General features: G+C 46.0%; 1 protein-coding gene across 1 annotated transcript in view; it reads right to left on the bottom strand.

Moving 5' to 3' along the window:
- adamtsl3 (ADAMTS-like 3) overlaps positions 1 to 18001 on the bottom strand; it is a 548277-nt gene that overhangs the window by 254483 nt on the left and 275793 nt on the right. The window contains exon 6 of the mRNA XM_080214139.1: positions 16265 to 16501. Coding sequence (XP_080070265.1) covers positions 16265 to 16501 — 237 coding nt within the window. The remainder of the gene's footprint in view (positions 1 to 16264; positions 16502 to 18001) is intronic.

The raw sequence follows: 18001 nt of genomic DNA, 5'->3' as shown, positions 1-18001 counted from the left end.
GGAGGAAATAGTTGCTGTGCGTCCACTTATTTATCATTTGAAACAACTCGATTGGATCACTCCCCTGAACTCAAGAGAACACAAGCCCTGGGTTTACGCGACCCTTTAAGTCCCGGTATCACTCGGGCGACATCGGCTTGGTAACCCCCCCCCCCACTCCCCCAGCAAGACCAATATATCCTTCCAGTGGTTGGGTGCCCAAGCTCTGAGAGCAGTACTCCAGATGAAGTCTGACCAAGGCTGTATACCACTGAAGCATTGCTTCCTCAGCTTTGACCTGTGCACGACACAGCCCATTAACTCCATTCATCATTCCAGGATGTAACACAACCTCGTGAATTACTACAGCAAAATGGCACCTGTCAGGACCGAGATGTAGTGAAAATGGAATTCGGTAACCCCAAGAAAGCATTAAGATCAAATCCAAACAAAAGAGCTATAAAATTCACTGCACGAAGAGGAACATTCATTTCAATTTAAGGAAGCCAGATTAAATTTTACCGTGCAGAAACTTCGAACAAATGGGGGTCGGGGGGGGCGCTACTTAAACAATTCCCTACTGTGCAGAAGCAGGCTATTTGAGTCTGCATCGACTCTCCAAGAGAGCTTCTCACGCAGGCCCTATTCCCCGTAACCCCATGTTTTTTACCCCATTAAAGGTTTTAAAGTTTATTAATTGGTGTCACGAGTAACACTGCATTGAAGTTACTACGAAAATCCTCTAGTTGCCACACTCTGGTGCCTGTTTGGGTACGTTGAGGGAGAATTTAGCACGGCCAATGCATCTAACCGGCACGTCTTTCAGACTGCGGGAGCAAACCCACGCAGAAACGGGGAGAACATGCAGACTCCGCACAGACAGCAACCCAAGCCGGGAATCGAACCCAGGTCCCTGGTGCTGTGAAGCAGCTGCGCTAACCCACTGTGCCAAATCCCTCCAACCTACACATCCTGGGACACTAAAGGACAATTTAGCCTGGCCAATCATCCTACCCTGCACATCTTCGGACTGTGGGAGGAAACCTGTTCACGTGGAGGAAACCCATGCAGAATCATTTGTCCCTTTTTGAAAAAAGACAGTGGCCTAAATCTTGATCCACCACAACCAGTTGGAAATGCTTTAATTCTGTGACCAATGAGTATTCATTTGAAAATGCGATGACTCCAACTCGGAGTTAAACTAAGCCTGCTGGATTTCAATGTTAGTTAAGCGAGACTTCTAATTACTGTGTTATTATTACATGTATTTAAAACAAATTGAATGGCTTATCCACCAAAATAATGGAGACAGAAATTTGATAATGCAGGAAGATTTCCTACAACACACACAATGTGTAATTTCCAAACGCAATCTTTCAATATTCTGGAGGACACCGGTAATTAAGGAAACCTGAAGCGTGGATCACAAATGAGCTTTAAACCCGAGCATTAACTTACAGGGAGTTGCAAAGTAAATATTATTTAGGGATTTAAGATATCCCTGAAGTCATTTTCTTGGAGGAGAAACGTACTTACCAATCTTCTCCTCCCAATATGGCATGTGAGTTATTGCCTCAGGTTTTAAATCATGTCAGTGACCCTTTAATTGCACAGCAGAGCTCTGTGGCACTGCCTCGTGCGATACAGGCTCCCGTCTACGATTTTCCAATCGGGCTACATTAGTTCCTGCTTATCCCCTCTGCCTCTAGGAGTTCTTATGAAAATGACGGGTTGTAGAATATGGGCAGCAGTGTCACTTCAGTGCAGCACTAATGGAGGCAGCTACATTGTCAGAGAGAGCGTTTTTTGGGGGTGTGGAGTCAGATTTAATGAGCCTCTACCTCGTAATGAAGAGTGTACAATGTGCTGATGACTGAAACATGTCATTTTCTCTATTCCTTGCTCTTTGTGCTGTGCTGACACTCCACTTATATCCAATCTTGTTTAGGGATAGGTTATGGCCCAGTCAAAGTCAAATGACTTTGAATTTCAGCCAAAGTGGCCACCAGTACAAGGCGAAAAGCCTCCGACGCCCTTTATAATATCTCTTGATTCACTTAATTCCAGTGGACTCTTTGGTAGAGGTTCAGGGGCCTACTAAAGTGAGGCAACTGGACTTAAGGCCGGAAAATTGGGTACAAATCCCAATTTTACTAAAGTGAAAGAACTCGGCCTTTTCATCCCATATCGTTAGAACTAATATTAAGCATTGGCTACGCTTTTACTGCAGGAGGACGATACCTGGAGACAAGCCAGTCTAGGTAGGTTTCAGCGCAAGATTGTCAAGAAAGCTTAGAAATAAATCACACACACATACCATCTGAATCATGACAACGGGAAGCCTAAAAAAACATAATGGGTGGGGAGTATTTCTATAATTATAAGTTTCATATCTGGCTTCTCTGCAGGGCTTAAATACTCGCAAGTCATGGGGGAATGTCTGACATGTCTAAAGAATACAAAAACATACTGATGGCTAAACACACCACTCAAAATATTTCTACGCTCAAAGTCCATTTCCATATTGGGAAAATCCTCGTTCATAAAAACAACTGGAGACAATCATATCCCATCTTTCAAATAAAAAATAGAAAGTCTTTGGATATCGCAATGCTTCACCATTTCCCTCACATCACCGGTTTATTTCAGGGACTCATAGAATCCCTACAGTGCAGAAGGAGGCCATTTGGCCCACCGAGTCTGCACCGACCACAATCCCACCCAGGGACTATTCCCGTAACCTCAATATTTACTCTGCTAATCCCCCTGACATTAAGAGTCAGGTTAGCATAGCCAATCAACCGCACCTCTTTGGAACGTGGGAGGAAACTGGAGCACCCAGCGGTAACCCATGCAGACATGGGGAGTAAGACCTGTGGCCGGAATTGAACCCAGGTCCCTGGCACTAACCACTGTGCCAACCGACTCGTGAAAAAAGAATGTTAAAATTCTTGTACCTCAACTTTAAGTGGCACGGTGGTTTGCACTGCTGCTTCACAGCTCCAGGAACCTGGGTTCAATTCCTGGCTCGGGTCACTGTCTGTGTGGAGTTTGCACATTCACCTCGTGTCTGCGTGGGTTTCCTCCAGGTGATCCGGTTTCCTCCCACAGTCCAAAGATATGCGGGGTTAGGTTGATTGGCCATGCTAAATTGCCCCTTAGTGTCCTAAGATGCATAGGTTAGAGGGATTAGCGGGTAAAATATGTAGGGATATAAGGGTAGAGAATGAATGGGATTGTGGTCAGAACAGACTCAGTGGGCTGAATGGCCTCTTTCTGTACTGTAGGGATTCTATGAAAAAGTAATATTGATTCCCTTCTTCTTCTCGGAACATGTGTCCATTTTGTTTTCTCTTAGCACTCAAACGCCTTACTTTCTCTGCAGTGAAGGATTTCTTTTTTTCCAAATTGGTTAAGATTGGTTAAGTGTAGAAAGTTATGAGGGATGTAGATAGGTAGATAGGAAGAAACTTTTCCCCCCAGTAGAAGGGTCAATAGCCAAGGGACATAGATTTAAGGTGAGGGACAGGGAGAGGGGAGTTGACGAAAATCTCTTTCACCCAGAGGATGGAGGGAATCTGGAACTCGCTGTCTGAAAGGGTGGTGGAAGCGGGAACCTCCACAACATTTAAGGAACATTAAGGTGAGCATTTGAAATGCCATAGCCACGAGGCTACAAACCAAATGCTGGAAAATGGCACTAGAATTGAAGGGTGTTTGATGGTCGGCAGAGACATAATGGGCCGAAGGGTATCTTTCTGTGCTGTAAAACACCATGGCTGAAACTTTCCACCCGTTCGCGCGAGAATGGGGAATTTGGCGCTCAGGCAAATCTCTGTTCACTGCAACAGGACCAGAAAATCCCACATAAACGGCTAAAAAATTCCACCCTAACTCCAGGGAATCAAGTTTAACCTAGCCCACTTGTTGGAAAGCTACGTTAGATTGACATCACATCCAATATTACTTTGTCATAGAATCCCTACAGTACAGAAAGAGGCCATTCAGCCCACTGAGTCTGCACTGACCACAATCCCATTCATTCTCTACCCTTATACCCCTACATATTTTACCCACTAATCCCTCTAACCTATGCATCTTAGGACACTAAGGGGCAATTTAGCACAGCCAATCAACCTAACCCCGCACATTTTTGGACTGTGGGAGGAAACCGGAGCATCCGGAGGAAACCCACGCAGACACGAGGAGAATGTGCAAACTCCACACAGACAGTGACCCGAGCCGGGAATCGAACCCAGGTTCCTGGAGCTGTGAAGCAGCAGTGCTAACCATTGTGCTACCGTGCCACTTAAAGTTGAGGTACAGCCATGTAGGTAGACTTTTATGATACACCGATATATTAATAAAATGTCTTTTTGGCATCAGTCATTAAACTCTGACCACTGTGGCCGAGAAACTACCACCCCCCTCCCCTCCCCACACCCCACCGGCTTCACCATTGGCAGATAAGGTAAACAATTTTCAAGTCAATGTTCATTCCTTGGCTGAAGGCTATGGCACTGGCACGAAAATGAGAACCCCTTTACTTAGGTTACATCAAAGACCTTCTGTCTGAAGTTCAAACTAAAGACAAAACATGTGAAGTGATTCATTTTGATAGAAAAAACTTGGAGAGACAAAATGAAACAGGGGACACAACTTTAAAGGAAGTGCAGAGGGATTGGGTGTATGTGTGCATAAGTTATTGAAGGTGGCAGGATGAGGTTGAGAGCCTGATTAATAAAGCGTATAGTACGCTGTGTTTTATTAATAGGGGCATGAAGTACAAGGGCAAAGAGTGGGAATAAGTCACCAATTTGACCTCAACTGGTATAGTGCGTCCAGTTTTGGAAACAGCACTTTACGAAAGCTGTGAAGGCATTGGAGAGGGTTCAGAAAAGATTGACAAGAATCATTCTGGGTGAGGAATCTCAGTTATCGAGAGAGATTGGGGAAGTTAGGACTATCTTTCCTAGAGAAAAGAAGGCTGAGTGGAAATTTGAAATTAAGAGGAGTCCGGAAGAGTAGATAGGGAGAAACTGTTCCTACTTGTGAAAGGATTAAGAATCAGAGGACACACATTTAAAGTAATTAATGAAAGAGGCAAAATGATGAGAAATCTTTACACGCAGTGAGTGGTTAGGACTTGCCTAAGATTTTGTGGAGTCGGGTTCAATTGAAGCATCCAAAGAAAATCAGGTTGTTACGTGAAAAGGAAGAACGGACAGGGAGAAGGCGGGTGAATGGCACTCTGAAATGCCTAACTGGAGAGCCAGTGCAGACACAATGGACCAAACGGCTTCCTTCGGCACTGTAACAATTCTGTGGGTGGAATTTTCCATTCTGGATCTTTGCTCCCATTTCTCCTATCCACCCCATCACAAGATTCACCAACCTCCTCACCAATTGGTTTTGCCCCAGTGGCAGATGGAAATGTTGGTGTGGTCCCCGCTGGGCGGATGAACACACACAATCTTCTGCTTTTTGGCTCATTAGTTGTGTCTTAGTGAGGAGGTTGGTGAATCTTGTGATGGGGTGGACAAGAGTCATGGCAGCAAAGATCCTTGCACTATATTTGAAGGGTATCCGGGCAGACGTCCATTCATTGCAGACCAGGAACTCCACACGACAGAGCTCATGCTGCAGAAGCTGAAAAATATGAACACCCACACTCTGGGACATAGGAGGGCACCTCTGGCATTTCCTTTTCCCCATGTCTAGCTAAGAACACCGCTGGTGATACACCCCAGTCACACATTAACTCTTGCTCTGCCGGACACCCTGAGACTCCACCTCCCCCTTCAAGTCTTCACCCAACACATATTTACTAAACAATCTGCCTTACATGCTACCCTTTCTCCACACCACCCTTCCCCCACTACTTTGTGAATTGGAAGCTTCGCAATTCTTCCAGACCATGTTACTTTCACATTTGGAGGGGGATCAGACTCAGTTGTTTCGGGCAAACTTTCCTCGGTTTGGAGGTAGTGTTGTAGTGTCTCTGGCAATGTGGGTGTCACCAGTTGGTTTTGCTTTTTGTTCTCCTTGAGTTGCACCTTCCTATAATCGACAGTCCGGGTGTCTATGATCAGATCCCATGGGCTTATCCGCTTCCTTCTGAAAAGATTGTTCTCTCACTTCTTTGATAGAATGAACTCGGATTCTCTTTTTCCGTGTTCTCCATGGAATTTTATAATCTAAAAAAACCCGAATCTTTATTTTCACTTTTTTCACAATTTCAGTCCAATATTTGTTTACCCTTATTTTTCAGCATTTGAATCCTACCATTCCGCTGTGGTTCAGTTCTCTTTGTTTCAGGTACTATGCATATTTAAACATTGTATATGGGGCAGGGGGAAGGGGGGATTCGGAGAGCAGAGGCCTGAGGGATTGTAAGCCAGAGTGTGGATGAGGTTTGATTTGATTTATTACTGTCACATGTATTAGCATACATATATATAGTGTATAGTATATATAGTGAAAAGTATTGTTTCTTGTGTGCTATACAGACAAAGCATACTGTTCACAGAGAAGGGAGGGAGAGAGTGCAGAATGTCGTGTTACAGTCATAACCGGGGTGTAGGGAAAGATCAACTTAATATGAGGTAGGTCCATTCAAACGTCTGACAGCAGCAGGGGGTCCACATAGAATGACATTGGAGGGGTTGGAGCAGGATACCTGATTGTATGGGTGCATGAGGTTGACAGGGCTTCTATACTGAATCCAGCAGTCATTGCTTTGCCCTAGCTGTTTGCATTTAGAGACAGTAAGAAGTCTGACAACACCAGGTTAAAGTCCCACCGATTAATTTGATAGTAAACTCACAAGCTTTTGGGGTTTGCCCCTCTGTCAGGTGAATGGAGAGTTCTGGCCTCAGACAGAGCATATAACAGCACAGACAGTTTACAGATTACTGATTAGAATGCGAGTCTCCATTCACCTGACGAAGGGCAAACCCCGAAAGCTTGTGAGTTTACTATCAAATAAACCTGTTGGGCTTTAACCTGGTGTGGTGAGACTTCTTACTGTGTTTACCCCAGTCCAACGCCGGCATCTCCACACCATGCATTTAGAGAAACAGAGCCAGTGCCCAAATTCCTTGTGACAGCTTAGCATTTTTCTTTAGTTTTGATGATCAGTTGAAGAATAGATTGGAAAGACAGGATGTGACGTCAGGCAGGTAGTCAGGCGACCAGGTGACATGATCAGAAGCACTGACAGAAAGTTGGGCACAGACTAAAATCAGCATTGCCTGCCTGTCTGAGACTCCCGTTGCAAGTGTTTTGCGAGCAATACAAGCTAAATTCAGACTTACTTGCAGCCAAATGGCTTCCTTAAGTATTTTGGCCACTGCAGCTTTTAAAAAATTCATTCACAGAATCTGGGTAACAGTGGTTAGTCCAGCATTCATGGCCAATTACTGGTCACCCTTAAGAAGGTGTTGATGAGCTGTCTTTTTGAACCATTGAAGTCCCTGTGGTGTGGGTACATCCACAGTGCTGTTAGGGAGCGAGTTCCAGGATCTTGACCCAGCAACAGTGAGGGAACGGCAATATATTTTCAAGTCAGGATGGTGAGTGACGTGGCGGAGAACCTCCAGGTGGTGATGTTGAAAATGTATATCAATCATCTTTAAAAATAAAATTCCTGAGACACACTGGCTTAGAAGTGATTTTTAAAAGCATACTTCCTTCCCCAAATCCTAAGCTTTTCAGTTTCTTCATCCTGTGCAACATTTTACAACAGGCGCTCCATTCTTCCAGCGTTTAAAGTATTGATGTATCACAGAACAATGCCATTTGTCTCTTGTACTCTGCCTGGGACGGTTAAAAAATGTCTGTTTAATGTCACCGCGGGAAAATGTAAAATGCCTGGGAATGAGAGGGACTAAGATCTGGAGAGAACTGTACATTCCTATCCAACAGTTCCCACACATAAATGCACTCTGCCATTCAACTGAAATATTCCCCTTCAGCGATGAAGTTAACAATCGCAGAATTAAGTTACTATTTATAATTCAACTGCCAGTTGTCAGTTGCTGAATTATTTGGGTCAGTGGCAGTGTTGAACAAAAGACTGATCTTGTGTCCTGTGAATTACAGCTGAATAAGGCCATTTAGCTGCCCTGAAGAACATTTACCCAAATGCAGGCTGAATCGAAACTAAATAGGACACTGAGGAACAACCTTGCTGAGTGCATTCCATAATTGCAAACTGATAGCCAGCAATAAAGCGCAAAACAGTGAGGACTATGTGAAAAATGTCTCTCCTATTTCTGTCGATAAATCAGCGATCCTTTATCTCTTATCCATAGCTTCACCGAGTAAGATAAATACCTTCGAAGGGAGGACAGTAAAGGTTAAGATTTACGCCACACTCCGTTTATCAAGCCCCAAGCTCTGCAGAGTTTAATTTTGAGGTTAGGGAAGAGCTTCCTGTCTAAATACACTGTCTTTGCTTTATAATGTTACATGGGTTGAATAGCACTAACTGTTGTTTGATATTTTTAAAAAGGTCTTGCGACAAGGCGAAGGCCAAAACGGAAAAGAAATAGGTGGGATTTTATGGCCTCAAAACTGTAAAATCCCAGAGCTTTCCATGATCCGTCCCTGACCCGCTCCCATTCCCGTGGCGGGCAGGGACGGTAAAATTCCGGCCAATATCTTTTCCTTTATTACCTGAAGTGTAACCAAAAGGGTGCTCCTTTGAGGCTAATCCTTTAAGACAGGGACCAGGAGGGAATCAAGATTTTCTTTTGCATGATGAGTTAGGAATATTGGAGCAGGAGTGGGTTATGATCTGGAATGTTCTCCCTTAGAGGATGGAGAAAGCAGATATGATAATAACGTTCGAAAGGCAATTAGATAAATACCAGAAAAGGAGAAATGTTCGGTGCGATGAGGAAACATAGGAAAGTGAGATTAATTGGATAACCCTGGCAAAATCTGCCGGGGCCTGTGTAATAAAAACAGAAAGTGCTGGATAAACTCACCGGGTCTGGGCAGCTTCTGTGGAGAGAGAAACAGAGTTCACGTGCCGAGTTTTCCCATCCCGCCGCCACAGGAATCGAGTGGGACAGGACCATGCAAAGGTCTGTTGACCTCGGGCAGGATTTTCCAGTCTCAGGGCGAGTGTGGCCAGAAAGCCTCGCCCACTGTTCTCATCTCACCCTTCGACAGAACAGTTTTGCAGCAAGTTCATATCGACTCGAAACGTTGACTCTGTTTTTCTGTCCACAGATGTTGCCAGACCCGCTGGGTTTATCTGGCATTTTCCGTTTTCCAGCATTCGATTTTATACGCTCATTGCACGCGTGTGGCTCTGATCAATAAACAAACCCAAGAAAAATTGTGTTTGTTCTAAACAAAAAGCCAAGCTGCAGGACGAAGAGTCATTGCGCAAGGCCCCAGAGATGAGTCACGAAGCAGTGATTAGCTGAGGTCATGTTTTGGTTTGTGAGCACTGAAGATTGTAGGCCAAGGAGATGCTGAGGGAATTCCAGAGTTTGCAGCTTTGGGCCCCCTTGGGAAAGAAAAAGAGGAAGCGATGTGATGTTTTTTGATTTTAGTCCAGTGGAGATATAGGGGGAAATTCCCCCATCCCGGGAATCATAGTGGGCAGGGTATGGACCACACAAAAGTCCATTGACCTTGGGGATTTTCCAGCTTTGGAGCGAGCACGGCTGGAGAATCTCACCCACAGATTGAAGAATGAAATGGTTCACGTTGGCAAAAGAGACTGGAAAATCATTGAGGTGAACGCTGGCTTTTTTTTAAAGCAAGATATTAATATTGATAAAAATAGAAAATGAGACATCGGAAAAGTTGTCATGGAGAATAAGTGAGAGAGGAAGAGATTGAAGAGTAGAAATCCCCGAAGGATTGCTGGCGTTTCTGAGAGGCACAAGTGAGATGCTTAAAGACTCATTTTGGAGAGGATGCAGTACTTAAATCTGGAATCGAGATGGGTTGTACAGAGAGTAAATAGTTACTGAGGGTGAAAAAAAAATTTGGCACAAAAGGGGAAACTACAGGTTAGTAAATACAGTGAGGCCAAGAATATTGATAAAATAAAGGCGTAGGGGTGGAGATATCAGAGGTAAGATTGTGTACCCCGAGATTAAACCCGTGAAAAGGCATGAAGAAACGGAGTAAATTTTCCATTTGCACGTTTCTGGTGTGGAACCGCCGGGGATTGCAGATCAGGAAATTGTGCAAACACGGCCCACAATTTTCTTTCCAATAATTTTAAATGGATGTAAAAATCATGGGTTGTCTACACGATTTACTGCTGCGAGCTCCCAGTGGACAATGCTCCGTGCCAGGATCTTGCAAGTGGAAAACTGACCCCTGTGTCTTTTGCAGAACGCGAAGCAACAAGTTTTATCGAGGGGCATGGAGAGGTGCAGCGTCGCAGCTGCTGTTCTGCAAGAGGACTGGAGCTCGGGCTGTCACCCTCCAAGAGCGAACAACTGCAAAATGCATGTCATTAAGAGATCGGGAAGACTTGATGGTGAGTGGAGGTGACAATTGCTATTGAGTGGAACGGAGCATAAAGCTCTGCTTTTTGGGGAGGCGGAGGTTGCAATGCCAGGGGGGGGGTTCCTGGAATGACTGAAATAAGATCCAGCGGGTGAGGTATGAATTAGGTGAAGTCATTTAAGGAGAAACTGAGTAGATGTGAATACAACTTTGTTAGAATGCCACACAATAATAATTTGTCTCGTGTCCAACACTAAGGCTGAGCGACGTCCAAGCCAACAAATCCATATTTTAATAACCAATGCCAAAAATGTGGGCCAGTGGTTGCTGGTACTTTGTCCAGAATAAACTTCTCTTAAGAATGGTCTTTCAGTTTACCTTCATGGAACAGTTCCCCTTAAAAAAAAGGCCTGGGTCACTTGCTTCCCACCACTAGGCAAAGGCAATGCAATCACTACACCCTTCGCCTGTCCAATACATCATCTTTTATGGACAATTAACGCTGATTTATTCTGACTCCTCGGATGAGGGAGTTACCCTGACTGTGACATTTGAGTAGACGAGACCAATCTTCCATAGAGTTTGCAGGGGAGATTTTCCGACCTTGCCACGCATCGCGCCAATCCCAAAAAATAGATTGCAGGTTGAAAAATTGATTTTGAGCCCAGTGCCTAACAGTTTGCAATCGTCCTGATCGCAAAACCGGATCATGTCCAGAAAGGGCGTGAACTCGACCGGCATGTTTAAAGTAGCATTTAAATATGCTTAGCCAGTTCGACACAGGATTCTCCCAGCTCCCAGGATCTTCTGACCTTTGGGCACTGAGCAAGAATGAGAGAATCACACTTGGTCTCCATTCGCAAAAACTAGGTGGAATGGTCACACCAGAAGGGGTGGGGGGGGCAGGGAAAGAGAGAGTGAGGAGGAGGGGGGAGAAGGCGGGCTCAGAGGCCATTAAAGGTCAAGGTGGTCAGAGGTATGGACAGTGCCCAACACTTGACCTGATTTATTATTTTCACGTGTATTGGGATATAGTGAAAAGTACCGTTTCTTGTGCACTGTACAGACAAAGCATACCGTTCATAGAGAAGGAGAGTGCAGAATGTAGTGTTACAGGCAGTAGAGAAAGACCAACTTAATATCAGGTAGATCCGTTCAAAAATCTGATGGCAGCAGGGAAGAAACTATTCTTGAGTCGGTCAGTACGTGTCCATGGACTTTTGTATCTTTTTCCCCAAGGAAGAAGATGGAAGAGAGAATGTCCGGGGTGCGTGGGGTCCTAGATTATCCAGCTGCTTTTCCGAGGCAGTGGTAAGTGTAGATGAAGTCAATGGATGGGAGGCTGGTTAGTGTGATGCACTGGGCTTGGTTCATGATCCTTTGCAGTTTTTTGCGGTCTTGCACACAGACATCAGGCAGTGCGTAAGTGGCATTGCCCACCAGACACCCTGCAGTGCCAGCTAGGTGTGTGGCTTAAGCATGGTCTCTGATGTGGGGGGGCAGTAATGGGGGTGCTGTGCTGGGGATTGCGAGGGGAAGGGTCATGCAGGTTTGGATAATGAAGGGGGGTATTTATACAGGGGGGGGTCTATGTCAGGGATCAGGCAGAAGGGCCTATTGGAAAGGCCCCAGTGCCCATGTTGGGGAGGGGGTGGTGTAACATACCGCCACAGATGGGGATTTGCTGATGTCCACAGAGGAGTGGGGTCTGCTGCTGCACTGAGAGATTGAAGCGTCTTTCCAAAATGGTGCATTTGCATTTTGTAGCCAGGCTCACTGGCTTGTTTAGGTCCAGCAACCCCCACCCCAGTACCAGTGTGCCACTCCCAAAAAGTGACTGAGGGCAGGAATTTCCAGCCGCACTTGCCCCAAAGCTGGAAAATCCCGTCCAAACTCAATGGACTTTTGCATGGTCCGTGCCCCATCTACTACAATCTCCGTGGTGGGGGGGATGGTAAAATTTCACCGAGTGTAGGATGAATGCAGTGCGGAGTGCGGCCAACAACCATCGCGGATCGCTCCGGTATTATCGCCGTTATAAGAACATAAGAACATAAGAAATAGGAGCAGGAGTAGGCCATCCAGCCCTTCGAGCCTGCCCTGCCATTCAATAAGATCATGGCTGATCTGTCGTGGCTCAGTTCCACTTTCCCGCCCTCTCCCCATAACCCTTAATCCCCTCTCTTATCAAAAACCCATCAACCCGCGTCTTAAAAATATTTAGCGAGGTAGCCTCCACCACTTCAATGGGCAGAGAATTCCAGAGATTCACCAGCCTTTGAGTGAAGAAGTTCCTCCTCAACTCCGTTCTAAACCGCCCCCCCTTTATCTTGAGGCGGTGCCCCCTAGTCCTACTGTCCTTTCTGAACGGGAAGAGCCTCTCCACCTCTATCCTATCCATCCCATTCATCATCTTATACGTCTCAATGAGATCTCCCCTCATTCTTCTAAACTCTAACGAGTACAAGCCTAGTTTATTCAGCCTCTCCTCATAGCTCAACCCCCTCAACTCCGGTATCAACTCAACTCTTCACGGAGGAGGACGTGAATAATTTGCCGGATGTTAGAGATGGAAAGGTGGTAGGACTGGAGGGTCTTAATGACATTACTGTTACTAGAAAGGCGGTGCTCGACAGACTGGAGGGGCTGATTGTGGACAAGTCCCCAGGACCGGATGGAATGCATCCGAGGGTTCTGAAAGAAATGGCAGAGGTGATAGTGGATGCCTTGGTGGTTATTTTCCAGACGTCGCTGGATTCCGGGGAAGTGCCGGAAAATTGGAAAACGGCTAATGTTACGCCGTTGTTTAAGAAGGGTGCCAGGCAAAAGGCAGGGAATTATAGGCCTGTTGGTTTAACGTCTGTTGTAGGCAAAATGTTAGAATCCGTCATCAAGGAGGAAATAGCGAGGCATCTTGAGGGGAACTGCTTGATAGAGCAGACGCAGCACGGTTTCGTTAAAGGGAAGTCGTGTCTGACAAATTTACTGGAGTTCTATGAGGATGTGTCTAGGGCGGTGGATAGAGGAGAGCCGGTGGATGTGGTCTTTCTTGATTTTCAGAAGGTGTTTGACAAGGGACCTCACAAGAGGTTATTGCAGAAGGTCAGGGGGCATGGAGTTGGGGGTAAGGTGTTAGCATGGATAGAGGACTGGTTGTCAAATAGGAGGCAGAGAGTGGGGGTCAATGGGTGCTATTTGGATTGGCGGATGGTGACTAGTGGAGTGCCCCAGGGGTCGGTGCTGGGGCCTCAGCTATTTACCATTTATATAGATGATCTGGAGGAGGGAACCGAGTGTATGGTGTCGAAATTTGCTGATGACACCAAAATTGGTGGAAAGGCAAATTGTGCGGAGGGTGGTGAGAGTCTACAGAAGGATCTAGATAGGCTGAGCGAATGGGCCAGGAAATGGCAAATGGAATTTAATGTTGGCAAGTGCGAGGTGGTCCACTTTGGTAGGAATAATGGTAGGAAGGGTTATTACTTACGTGGAGAAAAATTGCAGCAGGCGACGGTGCAGAGGGACCTTGGGGTCCTTGTGCATGAGTCGCAAAAACCCAGCCTGCAGGTGCAGCAGGTGGTCAGGAAGGCGAATGGGATGCTGGCCTTCATCGCGAGGGGGATTGAATATAAAAGTAGGGAGGTCTTGCTGCGGCTGTAAAGGGCATTGGTGAGGCCGCAGCTGGAGTACTGTGTGCAGTTTTGGGCGCCGTACTTACGCAAGGATATTTTGGCCTTGGAGGGAGTGCAGAGGAGGTTTACTAGGCTGATGCCGGAGTTGAGGGGGTTGAGCTATGAGGAGAGGCTGAATAAATTAGGCTTGTACTCGTTAGAGTTTAGAAGAATGAGGGGAGATCTCATTGAGACGTATAAGATGATGAATGGGATGGATAGGATAGAGGTGGAGAGACTCTTCCCGCTCAGAAAGGATAGTAGGACTAGGGGGCACAGCCTCAAGATAAAGGGGGGGCGGTTTAGAACGGAGTTGAGGAGGAACTTCTTCACTCAAAGGGTGGTGAATCTCTGGAATTCTCTGCCCGTTGAAGTGGTGGAGGCTACCTCGCTAAATATTTTTAAGACGCGGGTTGATGGGTTTTTGATGAGAGGGGATTAAGGGTTATGGTGAGAGGGCGGGAATGTGGAACTGAGCCACGACAGATCAGCCATGATCTTATTGAATGGCAGGGCAGGCTCAAAGGGCTAGTTGGCCTACTCCTGCTCCTATTTCTTATGTTCTTATGTTCTTATGTATCAGCCTAGTAAACCTCCTCTGCACTCCCTCCAAGGCCAAAATGTCCTTGCGTAAGTACGGCGACCAAAACTGCACACAGTACTCCAGCTGCGGCCTCACCAATGCCCTATACAGCCGCAGCAAGACCTCCCTACTTTTATATTCAATCCCCCTCGCTACGAAGGCCAGCATCCCATTCGCCTTCCTGACCACCTGCTGCACCTGCAGGCTGGGTTTTTGCGACTCATGCACAAGGACCCCAAGGTCCCTCTGCACTGTCGCCTGCTGCAGTTTTTCGCCCCGTAAGTAACAGTCCTTCCTACCATTATTCCTGCCAAAGTGGACCACCTCGCACTTGCCAACATTAAATTCCATTTGCCATTTCCTGGCCCATTCGCCCAGCCTATCTGGATCCTTCTGCAGACTCTCCACACCCTCCGCACAATTTGCCGTTCCACCAATCTTGGTGTCATCAGCAAATTTCGACACCATACACTCGGTTCCCTCCTCCAGACGTTTATTTTTTTTTAGAAAATTCTGTCGTACAAGGATGAAAGGTGATCTCACTAAAAATTCTGAAGGGGCTCCACAAACTTGATGTGGGAAGAATGTTTCTCCAAGCTGGGGCGCATCGAGTTGGGGGTCCACACTCTCAGAATTAAGGATCGCCATTAGACTGAGATAAGGATTGTGAATGTTCTGGATTTTTCTATCCCAGAAGATGCTCAGTCATCGGGCACATTCAAGACATAGATTGTGGTTCTGTAAAGGAGCTGAGAGGATAGTGAGGGACGGTGGATGTGAGGTAAAAGATCAGCCGTGATCTTATTGAACAGCAGTGCAGGCTGGAAAGAATGAATGGCCAACCCCATTCCCACTTCTCAGGTTCTTACGATGAGGTGGCATTAGTGACCTCAAAATTATGAGCAAACTATCTTACCAACTCTGGAGAAATGGAAGAAAATTGCATTGAGGAACAGGAAATAATTCTATAATGGTTTGAGACATGAATGAATTAAATCAGAAATTATAGGTTAATCACTAATTTTTTTCTAGGTTAACGCTTTTGAAAGCAACATCCATCTTTTCCTTCATTGTTTCACGTCCATTGGATGTTTGGATAAAAATTGCAAGATAAAGACCTTCTTGGCAGTCAAATGGCCAAAGGTTCAGGAAACATGCTCATAGGATGACACAATCCCTACAGCGCAAAAAGAGACCATTCAGCCCATCGACCCCGCACCGACAATCCCACCCCAGCCCTATCCCCATAACCCTACGTATTTACCCTGATACTAAGGAGCAATTTGGCATAGCCAATCAACCTAATCTGCTTTGGACTGAGAATTCTGGAGAAAACCCACGCAGAGACAGGGACAACATGCAAACTCCACACAGGCAGTCAAGGCTGGGTCCCTGCCGCTGTGAGGCAGCAGTGCTAACCATTGCGCCACAGTTATTAATAATGAATATTTTATTTGTAATGCACAGTAATGCACAGACTGACTCCAATAAAGATTTACTTTGAAACACAGATTCACCAGGGGTGAATAGAGAAGGGTACGTAAGTTACCTGGCAAATCCCGCTGATGCACATGTTCAGAGATTCTGTGTTGCATCGGGTACCATCCAGCACCTTTGGCGATAACTCCACAATCAGTGACGTCCCTCGGGCCTTACACTTCAGCGCACACGGAGCTTCATGGTCATTGTAGAGAGGAATCCACTCGTAATACTGACCCTGGTATTTCACATCATTGTGCGCGGAGCACTGCTGATGTCTGAAGTCACCCGCCTCCGGGGGACACTCCTTAAGCACAGACAGAAACGAAACATGAACGTGAGAAAGATCAAAGATACTGGACGCTGTACTTGACCGCGTGTTTTTACTACACCCAGAAATCAGCGATATGGCAGCCACGAACTGACGCTGTGGAAGGTTACAACACAAAAGCTGAATCTAATACTGAGGAGCCTAGTCAGTGGGCCAAGGCCCAAATTGCAAATCTGCTGTAAGGTTGAGGTGCACCAGGAAAGTGATTTAATGGTACATAAATAAACAAAGTATGCTGGGCTGAAACTGTGTCCACACACACACACACACACACACACACACACACACACACACACACACACACACACACACAGAGTAAAAATGCAATATTGGCAGAAAACACTGCTTTTGAAAGATGTAGCATTATAGAACGACAGGTTTTGGGACGATAGACAATTCGAGCCCAGTCTGTGTGCAGATCCTTCTCAAAGTTATTCTTTAAAGCAGAGCTCCCCAGACTTCATCCTACTGTGACTCCCCCAGTTGATGAAGTCCACAACAGCCACCATTGACACGTTAAGGAAGATATTTGTCATCCATAACATTCCAGAAGTGGTTGTGTCGGACAATGGCACATGGTGGAAGAATTCCAAAAATTTCTCAAGTCCAATGGCATTTATCCTGTAGGTTCAGTACCTTACCGCCTGGCATCAAGTGGACTGGCACTTTGAGTGGCACAAACATTGAAGTCATCAGTGAAAAAACAGGTGGACAGGGCCCTGTTTTTATGTGTAGCCAGTTTTCTATGGTCACATTACACCACCCCCAAATGTGACCACAGGGGTTATGCCAGCAGAGTTACTGATGGGACGTACTTGAAGCTTATTTATTAGTGACAAGTAGGCTTACATTAACAATGCAATTAAGTTACTGTGGAAATCCCCTGGTCGCCACACTCCAATGCCTGTTCGTGTACACTGAGGGACGGGGCAGGGGGGTTGGTTGGAGGCCATTCAATCCATTGAGCCTGCATTGACGACAATCCCACCCTAGCCCCGTAACCCCATGTATGTATCCTGCTAATCCCCATGACACTAAGAGGCAACTTAGCATGGCCAATCAACCTAAACCCACATCTTTGGGCTGCGGGAGGAAACCCACGCAGATAACGGGGAGAATGTACAAACTCCACACAATCACCCGAGGCTGGAATTGAACACAAGTCCCTGGCGCTGTCAGGCAGCAATGCTAACCGCTGTGCTGCCTGTAAAGGTCTGAGGGCCCCCTGAGAGGGAAGAAGCCCCCTCGTCTCTGTCTTAACTGGGAGACGCCTAATTTTTAAACATGGGGAGTTCCCATGTTCTACTCCACGCAGGGAATCAACTTAGTATCCAAAATCATTTATTGTTTACTTGCTCTGATGTGGCATGTTAACTGCTTGATTTCTTGGAGCTTAAGATCTACCAAATAATGTTCTGTGACAGTACCAGATAATTTGATCGTTCCCTGTAAAGGGTCTAGAATGCTGCACATCTG

Source organism: Carcharhinus amblyrhynchos, chromosome 28, assembly GCF_965287045.1.
Source record: "Carcharhinus amblyrhynchos chromosome 28, sCarAmb.v2.hapA, whole genome shotgun sequence".
NCBI lineage: Eukaryota > Metazoa > Chordata > Chondrichthyes > Carcharhiniformes > Carcharhinidae > Carcharhinus > Carcharhinus amblyrhynchos.
This window is presented reverse-complemented; position numbering and strand designations above follow the sequence as displayed.